At 41.6% G+C, this 13,555-nt stretch overlaps 1 protein-coding gene across 1 annotated transcript in view; it reads right to left on the minus strand.

Annotated features, from left to right (window-relative positions):
• Positions 1–13,555, minus strand: part of LOC137642772 (putative inorganic phosphate cotransporter) — a 67,201-nt gene that overhangs the window by 25,127 nt on the left and 28,519 nt on the right. The window contains exons 7-8 of the mRNA XM_068375618.1: positions 11,976–12,125; positions 9,177–9,309 (exon numbers count right to left, since the gene is read on the minus strand). Of these exons, the coding sequence (XP_068231719.1) occupies positions 9,177–9,309; positions 11,976–12,125 (283 nt within the window). The remainder of the gene's footprint in view (positions 1–9,176; positions 9,310–11,975; positions 12,126–13,555) is intronic.

A 13,555-nucleotide genomic window follows, 5' to 3' on the forward strand; every position in this document is an offset into this window, starting at 1 on the left:
TACACCCGATACCATAGAGGGAAACGTCTGTTCGCTGATCAAGGCCTCTCGAACCCATAAGTCGTATGACATTACTTCTCCCCTGGGCTTGGGAGCTTGCAAGAGGTCCCGGACTAGGTGAACGACAGGCACGAACAGACGAACCCTCGGACGCAACACTGTAACACTTTGCGCAATATCACTTTATCACTACGATTTTCTGTTATGCACTTATTTCACTGAAATCGAACTTTACTGATTTCTACCTGAAGCACGCAATTCTACCCTCATCAAAAGGTAGTAAAAGCGAAATCAGGCGTATAATACAAGCACATTAATACCAGCAAAAAAAACAGTAAACATCTTTTAAGATAAAAAAAAAAAATTCAGTGGTTGGGGAAGAGAATAAACACTAGTTCATTCAAAACTACGTTTTCAATCTCTCACCGTACATTGCCTGGGGACGAGAATAAAACTAAAAACGTTTTATCCTTTCTCCCCGTACAGAGACTAGGGACGAGAGTAACTCGAGAACAACGTTACCCGCTTGAACGGAACGTTTTCTCTCCTCTCTCTCCCTCCGTCTCTATCTCTCTCTCTCTTTCTCTCTTGATTTCGCACCTAAGAGAAGAGCCCAATTACGTTTCGTCAAAAAAACATGTTATTTGACCAAAGGAAAAAACTGAAAGGTTTTTCAATTAAAAAGTTCCTTTAAAATAGAATTTAAAACATTTAAGCTTTGAAAGAAGAATGAACAAAACGTCAGAATCGATTTACTCTTTCTGCAAAGTGAAACCGTGATACACTCTCTCTCTATCGTAACGATAGAGTGCAAACTGCGTAGCATAAAAAAACTAAACGTTAGTTCATCTTTGAAAACAGTACGAAGACTATTCAAAGAAATTCTTTCATAAAATATTTCATTTAAAAAGTTTTAAATCCTTAGCTCTTTAAAAGCTATTTACGATTTAAAGGGCTCAACGTTGATTAACTTCGGTTTCCAAGTTAGGACCGCCTACTCTCAGGAAAGGTCGCATATAAACAAAACATTAAAATTTATTTTTTATGTTTATTATAAATGGAAAGTTAATCGAAGAGGAAAATCTATAATTAATTTATAACGTGATAAGATAATTACTAAAAGCCTAAACACACTTCCGTCTAAGGGAAGGGTCGGCCATTTAAAAGTCAAAGAAAGTCCATACTCTCTTTGTCACCAAAAATTAAATCTATCCAAAACGAGTTCAAGATTTAAGATGAAGATAAAACACCTGCACTGCGAAAGCTCAAACCAGAATATAGTACTTCACCAAAGATGATGAGAAAAACTCCAGGTTTCAACAGCGAGTAAAGTACGTCTTGTCGACACATCGACAGAGAGAAAATTGAGTCTTTGTTTACATGGAGTTTGGTATCTGGCCGACAGTTGGCGCTGATGGGCACACCCGCAACCTGTGTAGCGATCGCTGGCGAGTTTTTTTGTACAGTTTTTTGTCTGTCGAGCAACAGAGTTGCAGCTATATATTCACCGGCTAAGTTAAATATTTAAAAATAAAAATAGCCTTCTGACTATAAACTACTACACAAAACAAAGTATTGTGAAGGTGGCAAACTAGTTTCAGAAATTTTTAAAACAAGGTATAATTATATAAAATCAATATGACATAATAAAAAATTATAGTCTGAACTTTGTATGAACACAAATCATGTAATAAGGATATAGGAGTCCTTGGTAGCCTTAAATCTACAACCTCTTATTAAGTACTTGTAAATGTTCAACCTCTAGAAAATTGGATGTTAATAATATGAAAACTTTCAAAGAAATTAACTCAATAGCCAAGATTTTGAAATCCATTTGCTTATATGATAAATAAGATAAAAAAGTGTGAATGATAAAATATTCATTTGACTAAACCATTAAAAGGTTTCAAGTAATTAAAATACAAACCCAAATCTTCTCCCACTGAAGGAAGATGATAATGACAATGACTTGAGACCCTTCACACAAAGACCAGAACTTTATATAACTTTATCAAAATGGTTTAAAGATTAAATCTGCACTTTTATTATGTACTGTTTCAAGCGTTAAGTGGTACTGTGAGTTTAAATATAAAAATAGTGATAGCCATATCCACACACTAAAATGTTTAGATAGAGTATGAGTTTTCACAAAAAATAACACACATCATTACAAACAACTACAAATTATTATTATTATTACTGTACTTACTTACTAAGCAATATGGAGTTTTTATGATAAAACAAAGTTTTATGAATACTTACCTGGCAGTTATATATATATACAGTAGCTGAGTCTCCGACTGCGGCAGAATTTAATCGAAAATCGCGGCAACCGCCTTGTGGTGGTTGTGTGGTTAGATGGTTAACAACCCTTACAGGGTGGTACTTGGAATCATTCCCGTTTTCTGTTCCTCAGATTATCTTTGCCCGACCTGTCTCCTGAGGGAAGGTGGGTGGGCTTTAAAATATATATATATAACTGCCAGGTAAGTATTCATAAAACTTTAGGTAAGTATTCATAAAACTTTGTTTTATCATAAAAACTCCATTTTTATGAATAGTACTTACCTGGCAGTTATATATATATAGCCGATTCACACATTTGGAGGAGGGAAACAGGCAGAAAAACATAGTTGGGGAAACAACAAAAGAGTTGTAGGAGAACAAACACCTTGATTCCTTACCTGCTAAGGTAGCTGACTTCAAAGGTAACTGCCTCTAGAGTCGCTTTCCCTTAGGAGTGTTCAGCCAGGAGTATACCTGCTACGCTGCAAACAACTCAATCGAGTCTGTCAAAGGGGTAGGACCAACAACTTGACTAGACTTCAGAAACTACCTTCCCATATAATAAAAACCTGCAACCTTACTAAAGCTAACCACCTAACCTTGCAGAAATAGATATAAACTATCTATCTGGACTGAGGGAACCGTACCACAAGACGAGGACCTCAGACACCATAAAAAACACAAACCCATATACAAGTACATAAACTAAGGTTGAGTGGGGGTAGTAACTCCTTTGCCTAATACAGAGGCCGCAGCTACGTATGGGCCCAAGGTATAACACTTGTCATAGTCCACTCTTACCTCTCTGAGGTAATGAGAAGCGAAGACAGAGTTGCTCCTCCAGAACGTTGCGTCCATGATCTGCCTAACTGACATATTTTTCCGGTATGCCAGTGAAGCAGCAATGGCCCTTACTTCGTGAGCCCGTACTTTTAACAGGGCGAAGTTTTCTTCCTCACAAAAGAGGTGGGCTTCCCTAATAGTTTCCCTCAGGAAAAAGGACAAAGCGTTCTTTGACAGGGGGTTTTGAGGATCCTTCACCGAACACCATAAGGAGTTGGAAGTGCCCCTCACGTTCTTAGTGTGGGCCAAATAAGCCTTGAGAGCCCTAACCGGGCAGAGGAGGCTTTCCTGTTCCTGACCCACTAGATTCGTGAGGTTAGGGACTTCAAAAGTCCTGGGCCAGGGTTTCAAAGGGTTCTCATTCTTGGCGAGAAAGTCGAACCTCAAGGCACAAACCGCTCCATTTAGGGTGAAGCTTACACGCTTCTCGATTGCCTGGACCTCGCTGATCCTCCTGGCAGTCGCTAGAGTCAAAAGGAAGAGGGTTTTCTTAGTCACATCTCGCAGAGAGGCTTGCGAGATAGGCTCAAATTTCTTGGAGCACAAAAACTTAAGCACCACATCCAGGTTCCAAGAAGGGGGTCTTAAGTGCACCTGCTTCGTTGTCTCAAAAGACCTAATGAGGTCCTGCAAGTCCTTATTCTGAGATAACTCTAAGCCTCTATGCCTAAAGATGGTTGAGAGCATGCTCCTGTATCCTTTAATGGTAGATACAGCCAGCTTAGCATCCTGCCTAAGGTACAAAAGAAAGTCTGCAATCTGGCTTAGAGAGGTAGAGGATAAGGAAACTTTGCGCCTCCTGCACCAAGCTCTAAAGGTCTCCCACTTTGACTGGTAGACTCTTTGTGAAGAGATCCTCCTTGCTCTGGCAATAGCTTTCGCCGCTTGTGCCGAAAAGCCTCGAGATCTAACGAGCTTCTCGACAGTCTGAAGGCAGTCAGATTGAGACCGAGGGGGTTTTGGTGAAATCTCTCGAAGTGGGGTTGTCTGAAAAGATCTGGACTTGCTGGGAGTCTTCTTGGAAAGTCCATCAGCAACCCTACCACTTCGGTGAACCCTTCCCTCGCAGGCCAGAATGGAGCCACTAGGATCATTCGTCCCGAATCGAGGAGAGCGAATTTCCTGACAACCAGATTGATGATCTTGAACGGGGGAAAGGCATACATGTCCAGCCCCGTCCAATCCATCAAGAAGGCGTCCACTGCAACAGCTTCCTCGTCCGGGACTAGGGAGCAGTAGTTGGGGATCCTCTTGTTTAGACCGGAGGCGAAAAGGTCTATTACAGGTCTGCCCCACAACTTCCAGAGGCTCCGACAGACATGCGGGTTGAGAGTCCACTCTGTGGGAAGGACTTGTCCCCTCCTGCTGAGCATGTCTGCCCTGATGTTTCTCTGCCCTTGAACAAACCTTGTCAACAGCTGGGTCTCGTTCTCGTTCGCCCAAAGGAGAAGCTCTCTCGCAGTTGAGAACAGAGAGAGGGAGTGAGTTCCCCCTTGCTTCCTTATGTACGCGAGAGCTGTGGTGTTGTCGGAATTGATATCCACAGTCTTTCCTGACACCGAGGTTTTGAAGGCCTTGAGCCCTAATAAAATGGCCATCAATTCCTTCCTGTTGATATGCCAACTGATCTGACTCCCTTCCCAAATACCTGAGACCTCTTTGTTCCCTAGTGTTGCTCCCCAGTCTGACTCGGACGCGTCTGAGAATAACACTAGGTCGGGGTTCTTCTTGAACAAGGAGATCCCTTTTCCCAACAGAGCTGGGTCCAGCCACCACATCAAAAGATCCTTGATCTTTGTCGGAATTGGAAAAGAAAAAGTGTCCTCCTGGATCTTTCTGTTCCAAACCTTTGCGAGGAAGTGTTGCAGAGGCCTTAGGTGCAGTCTCCCCAACGGGACAAACTGCTCCAGGGAGGATAGAGTTCCCAGCAGACTCATCCACTCCTTCGCTGAGCATTCCTGCTTCCTCAAAAAGTCTTTGACTTTGTCCAGGCACCTGGTCTGCCTCTCCTGGGAGGGAGAAGCCTGAAAAAGAACTGAATTCAGAACTATCCCCAAATAGAGAATAGTCTGATTCGGCTCGGTCTGAGACTTCCCCCAGTTGACGATGAGTCCCAGGTCCTGAGTCATCGTATACGTCTTCATTAGGTCCTCCAGACATTTCTTTTTCGACTGTGACCGGATCAGCCAGTCGTCTAGATAGAAGGAGACCCTTATCCCCTCCTGGTGTAACCAGCCTGCCACATTTGCCATTAGTCTGGTGAAAACTTGGGGAGCTGTGCTGAGACCGAAGCAAAGTGCCCTGAATTGGAAGCGCTTGCCCTGGAACACAAACCTCAGATATCTCCTCGAAGATGGATGAATGGGGACGTGAAAATAAGCGTCCTGCAGGTCGAGAGAAACCATCCAGTCTCCTGGACGAACTGCAGCCAGCACTGACTGAGTCGTCTCCATGGAGAACTTTGTTTTCTCCACGAAGGCGTTCAGAGAGCTGACATCTAGGACTGGTCTCCATCCACCCGAGTTCTTGGGAACCAGAAACAGGCGATTGTAAAAGCCTGGGGAGGCGAGGTCTTGAACCGGCTCCATTGCTCCCTTGACCAACATCTGGTCGATTAGCTCCAGAAGAGCCTCTCGTTTCCCCGCGTCGGTGTACTAAGCCACTAAGGCTAGGGGAGTGTCTGAGAGAGGTGGTTTCTTTAAAAAGGGGATCTTGTAACCTTCCTTGACGACTGAGAGGGACCAGGTGTCCGCCCCTCTCCTTTTCCAAGACTGCCAAAAACGAGACAGTCTTGCCCCTACTGGTGTCTGGAGGACTTCCATCTCATTTTTTGGACCGGGGCCTAAACGCACCCCTGCTGGTCCTTGGCCCTGACTCTTGTCTTCTCCCCCTTAAATCCGCTCTCGAGGAGATCCTGCCCCGAAAGGGCTGTTGAAACTTCTTCTCTTCCTTCTTCAGAGGAGCAGGAGCAACAGGTAAGGTCTTCCTAGCCGACCGAGACAAAAGGTCCTGAGTAGCCTTCTGAGCCAGAGAAAGGGAGATATCTCTGACCAGAGCTTCAGGAAAAAGATGACGTGAAAAAGGGGCGTAAAGCAGCTCCGACTTCTGGGCAACAGTCACAGATCTAGAGGTGAAGGAGCACAAAAGGGCCCTCTTCTTTAAGACCCCTGCTGAGAAAAGGGAAGCCAATTCATTCACTCCATCCCTTAGAGCTTTGTCAATGCAGGACATGATACTCGTCAGGTCCTTCGTGTCCTCCAGGAGTTCAGACTTCCTGGCCAGAGTCCCGAGAGACCAGTCCAGGAAGCTGAAAACCTCGAAAACCCTGAAAATTCCCTTGACAAGGTGATCAAGCTCCGACATGGACCACATCACCTTGGCAGAGTTTAAAGCATGCCTTCTTGCCGAGTCCACAAGAGCCGAGAAGTCACCTTGGGAGGAGGTAGGCACTCCTAACCCCAAAGGTTCCCCTGTCTCATACCACATACCGGCCTTGGAAGCGAGCCGAGACGGTGGAAAAGAAAAGGTGGTCTTGACAGCTTGTCTCCGTTCCTTCATCCAATCATCCACCTTAGCGAGAGCTTTCCTGGCCGAAATTGAAAGTTTCATTTTGATGAAGGCCGAAGACTTAGTAGCTTTCTTCCTGGAAAATTGAGACTGAGGAGAACGAGGGGCCGAAGGTTGAAATTCCTCCCCATAAAGTTCCAAAAGAGAGCGAGAAAGAACCTTATAATCACTAGAAGAGTCGGCAGGTTTTTCTTCCTCTTCCGAAATATCTTCGAGGTCCTGCTCAAGGATAACATCCTGAAGAGTTTGGCTGCCAGCAGTCTGGCACCGAGAGCTGTTTGAATCCTGGTGTCGAGCGCCGCTAACATCCAGTCGGCAAGAAGCGGTATCATCACGATGACGAGAAGCGGTATCGTCACGATGACGAGAAGCAGTATCGTCACGATGATGAGAAACGGAATCGTCCTGAAGATGCAGGCTGCCTTCGTCTTGAAAATGCAGACTGCATTCATCCTGTTTCCTAAGAAACGAGGCAGTAACGTCCTGGCGTTTCGAAAGAGAAACGGAATCGTCACGGCGCCGAGAATGAGAGGCAGTATCGTCCTGGCGCCGAGAGAGGGGGGAAGGAAATTCCTGGCAGCGTGCCGATGAAGAGGGTGTGCGTTGTCGTACGGCCGACGAAGTGCGCAGAGGTTTCTTGGGAGAGATACTAAGATCTCTCTTAGAAGAAGATCTCTTAACAGGCAAAGACGTCCTTACGTCTGACGGACTGAGAAGGGTGGCTGAAAGCTTGAACTAATGATGAAAGTTGTTCCTGCATAACAACCATGAAAGCTTTAGCAACCTCCGCTGGCTCTCGCGGTGCCGAAGACGGCAGTTGTCGTACGGCTTGACTGGGAGCGCTGGCAGAAGAAGTAGGGAGTTTAGCAGGATTAACTGGGCTAAGGACTCTCTGTTTCGCCCTCTTAACAGGAACAACATCGAAATCGTCTTCCGAAGGATCAGGATCTCGGCTACTAGAACCGGGAGAGGGAGAGCGAGACTGCACATCCCGGTTCCACCCTCTCTTCATTGGTCTTGATTCGTAAAGCCAATTACGTCTGAGAGAACGATCAGGCGAAGACACAAACGTATCCGACACGCCTTTTCTACGGCGGTCAAGAGCAGCCTGGGAGATCGCAACAGGACTGTCTGAGGCGACGACTGACCGAGGATAAGCACCTCTCACCCCCTTTCGGCTTTCGACGTACCTTCTCCCTTTGTCCTGGGAGCTTGGTAGAGGTCTAGACCTAGGGGTATGACAGATTCGATCAGTCGCCACCTCCACTGCACTTTCACAAGCACTAATTTCACTTACACCCTTACCTTTACAGGCCTCCAATTGTGCTTTAATGGCCTCCAATTCAGCAGCTAATTTAGCATACCCAGGGTCATCCGTAGGCACAGATCCTGTAGAAGGGGCAGGAGTTACTACATTCGGGGAAGGAACAACTTCCAAAGAGGTTACAAGTAAAGGGTCAATAGATAAATCTAAGCTAGGCTCACTAGCAGACTATGACTTTGATTTAGCTCTTCTAACTCTATCAACCTCAAGTTTGCGCACATAGCGCTTCATAGCTAACCAATTATCATCACTTAAAACCTCGCATTCCTTGCACCTATTATCTAGAGCACATTCAAACCCCCTGCAACCCATACAGATAGTGTGAGGGTCAACCGACACTTTCGGCAACCTCACATTGCAAATATCATTCGCACAAATACGAAAATGAATTTTTTCACTCATGATAAGAAAGGAAAAAAGACAAAAAACAAAAAACAAACACGATTGCCAAATCCCAACACAGTGTAATTCACCAAAAACGAAGTCCAAAAAGGTGATGAAGGGAAAGCGATCCGAAAAAACTCTAAATGGCGGACCAACGATGTTGTCGATCCGGCCTGCAGAGATAATCTGAGGAACAGAAAACGGGAATGATTCCAAGTACCACCCTGTAAGGGTTGTTAACCATCTAACCACACAACCACCACAAGGCGGTTGCCGCAATTTTCGATTAAATTCTGCCGCAGTCGGAGACTCAGCTATATATATATAACTGCCAGATAAGTACTATTCATAAAAATCCCTAATTGGAAAAGCAGGATGCTATAAGCCGTAGGGCTTATAGCTAATTACAGATTTACGTATTCTTAAACCAATTTATTTTAGTTATGCTTATTTTAATTATGCTCGATCTGAGCTTTGCAAAGCACGAGTTTCAATTTGAAGTGACCCTAGAAGAGAGAACAAAACAGTTAATTTGAGACAAAGTAATCAACTAACCTCTTTCTTCAAGGCAAACCTAACAACAGTACAACTTATTCTTGGTTTACTAAACCAATTTATTTTAGTTATGCTCGATCTGAGCTTTGCACAGCATGAGTTTCAATTTGAAGTGACCCTAAAAGAGAGGACGAGAAAGTTAATTTGACACAAAGTAATCAGGTGGCCTCTTTCTTCAGGGCAAAACTAACAACAGTACAACTTATTCTTGGTTTACCTATAGCCATCGCTAGTTGACGAATCTGCCTGGTTGTTAAAACATGCTTCTCTAGAAGATGGTCCATCAATGAAGAGTAAAATAAACTAAAAAGCCACATAAGTAGGTATGGCAATGCAGATACAACACCATTCTGTGAAAAGAAATATTTTTAAGCAACAAACATGTTTTAACAGGACTGTTTATAAAAAATATGAATATCAAGTTTACTTAATACTTTACAGTATAATGTCTAAAAAGTAGAATATTTTTATTACAAGCAGCCATTTTGTGTGCCAAGAAATCTTTCAAGATGCATCAGTTTCTTTTAAAAGGCAGTAATCCATTAGAAGAGTGCATGTTTTGGCAGATCAAAGGGTATATGGCTGCCACAACTGTCATTATTCTTGTTGTATAGTTTCTGAGCTGTGAGGATTTGTAGGGCTGGGAGCTGGAAAATTCCATTGAAAGGTATTATGTTTGTACAAAAAATTAAATCTGGTTCTAAAAAAATACTGTATATATTTTACATCACAAACCTATACTGTACAGTAGTAACCAATCAATTTCCCATATATTTGGAGTTTGGCATTCTGATAAGTAATGAAATCTGATTATCAGCAAAGGCATGAAAAGTCAGCCTATACACAAGTCAAAATTTTCAATGTAATACTATAGCTAACAGTAATTACAAATTTTAGAGATTCATCGGCAAAATGCATCATTTCTGAAAGGCATCCTACTGAAACAAGCCTTAATAATGAAGCTGATAATTAGAAAAAAAAAAAAAATAGTCTTGAATATAATCTTATGAGGGAAGGATCTAGATACTAAAAAACCCTAAATTGAATAAGAAAATTTATTTTTACACAAGAAGTTCTGACAGCTATCTTACACTTTAGACGTAATCGGGAGTGACGTCGTTAGTAAGCTATGTACAGCCTTATGTTGCCTCAGGGTGTTACAAATATAGTACTGTATAAAATAGACTCACTGGTCCCATATATGTCGCTGTACAGTATAAAACAGAATTTAAATCTTAAAAATTACACCAAACCAAGGGTCCTCTCATATAGTACACTAGGTAAACAATCAGTGGTTTAGAATCCCACATGGCAAGTCAAGTCTAGTTATGGCTCAGCAATCAACACCTTTCGAATTCATTAAAATACGAGCTCTGCTCAATCTGACAAAAATAAAAATTCAGCAGAATTTGTCGAATCATTTGGTTAAATAGCTAAAACTTGTATTAACCAAAATGCAACCCACGTATGTTTGTTCTGTCTTTACATAAAGCAAAGCATATCAGTCTCACCGTAGTTATTTCTATATAATTGCAAGTGCACATAAGTCTCTGTGGGTCCTAAAAATGTTAGAATAAAAGCCAATCAACAAAAAAAAGAGCTGAAACCTCTATCAAAGCTTTAAATATAGGTACAGTAGGTCACTTGGTTACAGCGGTTTTGATTTACTAAATTTTCTACAGCTTCTTCTTCCACACCGTTATTCCAATACTGTATTAAGGGGTCATTTGCCTGATGCGCCCTCTCCAAAGGCTTCGATTAAAGGCATCCTCTTCCACCAAACCTCTTCTCTCCATATCATCCTTCACCTTATCTCGCCATATAATTCTCTGCCTCCCTTTTGATCTCCTCCCCTTTACAGGTTCCTCCAAAGTCCCCCTCACTCCCTCCCCTCCATCCATCCTTAACACGCAGCTCCCCTAAAAGAATTGTATCAATTTTCCATGTTACTGTTCATTTCATTCTAATTTTTTATTCATTTATTTTTTTTTTTTTTTTGCCCTAGCTAGGTTTTCATATCATAAAGTGTGTCTCATGTCCTAGATTAGGATTTTCCTACTGAATTTGCATAGATGTGTGACTTCAATGCTTATGCACAGTACTATACTTGGGTATACTGTATAGTATACTGACATACATAAAAACTAAGTTACACACATTGTAACAAAATAAATTGCAAGCTGATCTGTTGAAACCATGTCTAAATGAGTGTTAAAATTCAGTCCTGGATATTTTTTTATAGCTTCAAGAAGAAAAGTAGCCTACATGTGTGTTGATGTATTTCTCTTCCTCCTTACCTTTCTCATCATCATGCACTCATGTCATCAGCTCCTCTCAGTATAGGTAAAGTGAAGTTACATATCAAATAATTTCATCTACTTATTTTTTCAATGTTCATTTCTGAATAATTTAGTTTACTTTATTCATTTTTAGGCCCAAAAATTACCATCTTTAAGAAAAAAAATAATTCAATCTGATGAATTATAAAACTCATCTGCCATCAGAAGTCTGTATTATAGATTTGCATATGATATATTTATAAAATACGCTATGTACTCAGGAGTGATAGGTGAACGGCAATATAGGGAGGCATTGCTGTATATGAATTAAGAGGAATTAAACAATTAAAATCAAGTGGGTCCTTAGGTTATAAAGGAGAGAACTGATCCTATTAACATATTGTAACTAGAGTTTAGATGTAAGTTAGAGCACACCTAAATACAGTATTGTATATAAGCATCAGTCACTTATGCAAATACAGTAGTATAGTTATAATCTAGAAAAAGGAAAACAAACAGCTTTATGACATGGAAACATATCTAATACTAAAAAAAACAATCGAGGACATGAATATAGAATGATAAAATTAAACAATAACAGAAAAGATTATATAATTCCTTTATAGGAGTTAAATTGTATCCAAGAAATATTGTAAGTCAAAACCGTTGTAATCAAAACTTACTGAAAAAATAATAATGATTGATGGATTTGTGATAAAACATACCCAAAACCTTACCTGCTTCATATCATAGTGTTGAATGTTCTTAAGATACGTTGGAAGTTCAGTCAAGAGGCAATAGAAACCCCAGTTATTTCCTACATGGGTAACTATCACAATTAGGAATGGTGTTGAAGTCAATATGGAGTACCAAGGGACATCTAAGCTCTGTCGAACAAAGAACATATTAGATCACAGCAGTCAATCAGGAATAATAAATATAGAAAAGAAATTTCTTTAAAATGATATTTCAATTATAAAATAAATTTTTGAATATACTTACCCGGTGAATATATAATAGCTGCAACTCTGCGGCTCGACAGAAAACACACTCAAAAAACTCGCGAGCGATCGCTATGAAGGTTGCGGGTGTGCCCACCAGCGCCAACTGTCGGCCAGATACCACTCTTGTATGTAAACAAAACCTTCAATTCTTCTCGTCCCGCTGCGTCTCTATTGGGGAGGAAGGGAGGGTCATTTAATTTATATATTCACCGGGTAAGTATATTCAAAAATTTATTTTATAATTAAAATATCATTTTTAAATATTCAACTTAGCCAGTGAATATATAATAGCTGATTCACACCCAAGGAGGTGGGTAGAGACCAGAGTTAATTATGTTTACAGCGTATAAGCTAAGAGTTTTTTCATTTTGACAGTTATCAATATAACAAAACCAAAATAAATAGGTACCTGGTAAGAAAGTTGACTTAGACGATTACTCTGCCTTGTAAGTCTGTCTTCCTCACGGAGCCCAGCGATCCTCTTAGGATGCTGACAGACTCCCAGGAGCTGAAGTATTAAGGGCTGCAACCCATACAACAGGACCTCATCAAACCTCTAATCTGGGCGCTCTCAAGAAATGACTTTGACCACCCGCCAAATCAACCAGGATGAGAAAGGCTTCTTAGCCTTCCGAACAACCCATAAAAACAATATTAAAAACATTTCAAGAGACAGATTAAAAGTATATGGAATTAGGGAAGTGTAGTGGTTGAACCCTCACCCACTACTGCACTCGCTGCTACGAATGGACCCAGTGTGTAGCAGTCCTCGTAAAGAATCTGGACATCTTTCAAGTAAAATGACGCGAACACTGACTTGCTTCTCCAAAAGGTCGCGTCCATGATACTTTGCAGAGATCTATTTTGCTTGAAGGCCACGGAAGTTGCTATAGCTCTAATCTCGTGCGTCTTAACCTTAAGCAAAGATCGGTCTTCCTCACTCAAGTGGGAATGAGCTTCTCGTATTAAAAATCTGATAAAATATGACAAAGCATTCTTTGACATAGGTAAGGATGGTTTCTTAACCGAACACCATAACGCTTCAGATTTACCTCGTAAAGGCTTAGTACGAGCTAAATAGAACTTAAGAGCTCTAACGGGGCATAATACTCTCTCTAGTTCGTTGCCTACGATCTCTGATAAGCTAGGAATATCAAAAGATTTAGGCCAAGGACGAGAAGGCAGTTCATTCTTGGCCAGGAAACCAAGTTGAAGAGAACAAGTGGCTTTTTCTGTCGAAAAACCGATGTTCTTGCTGAAGGCATGAAGCTCACTGACTCTTTTAGCCGAGGCCAAGCACACCAGGAAAAGAG

The sequence above is a fragment of the Palaemon carinicauda genome, chromosome 6, assembly GCF_036898095.1.
Source record: "Palaemon carinicauda isolate YSFRI2023 chromosome 6, ASM3689809v2, whole genome shotgun sequence".
Taxonomy (NCBI): Eukaryota; Metazoa; Arthropoda; class Malacostraca; order Decapoda; family Palaemonidae; genus Palaemon; species Palaemon carinicauda.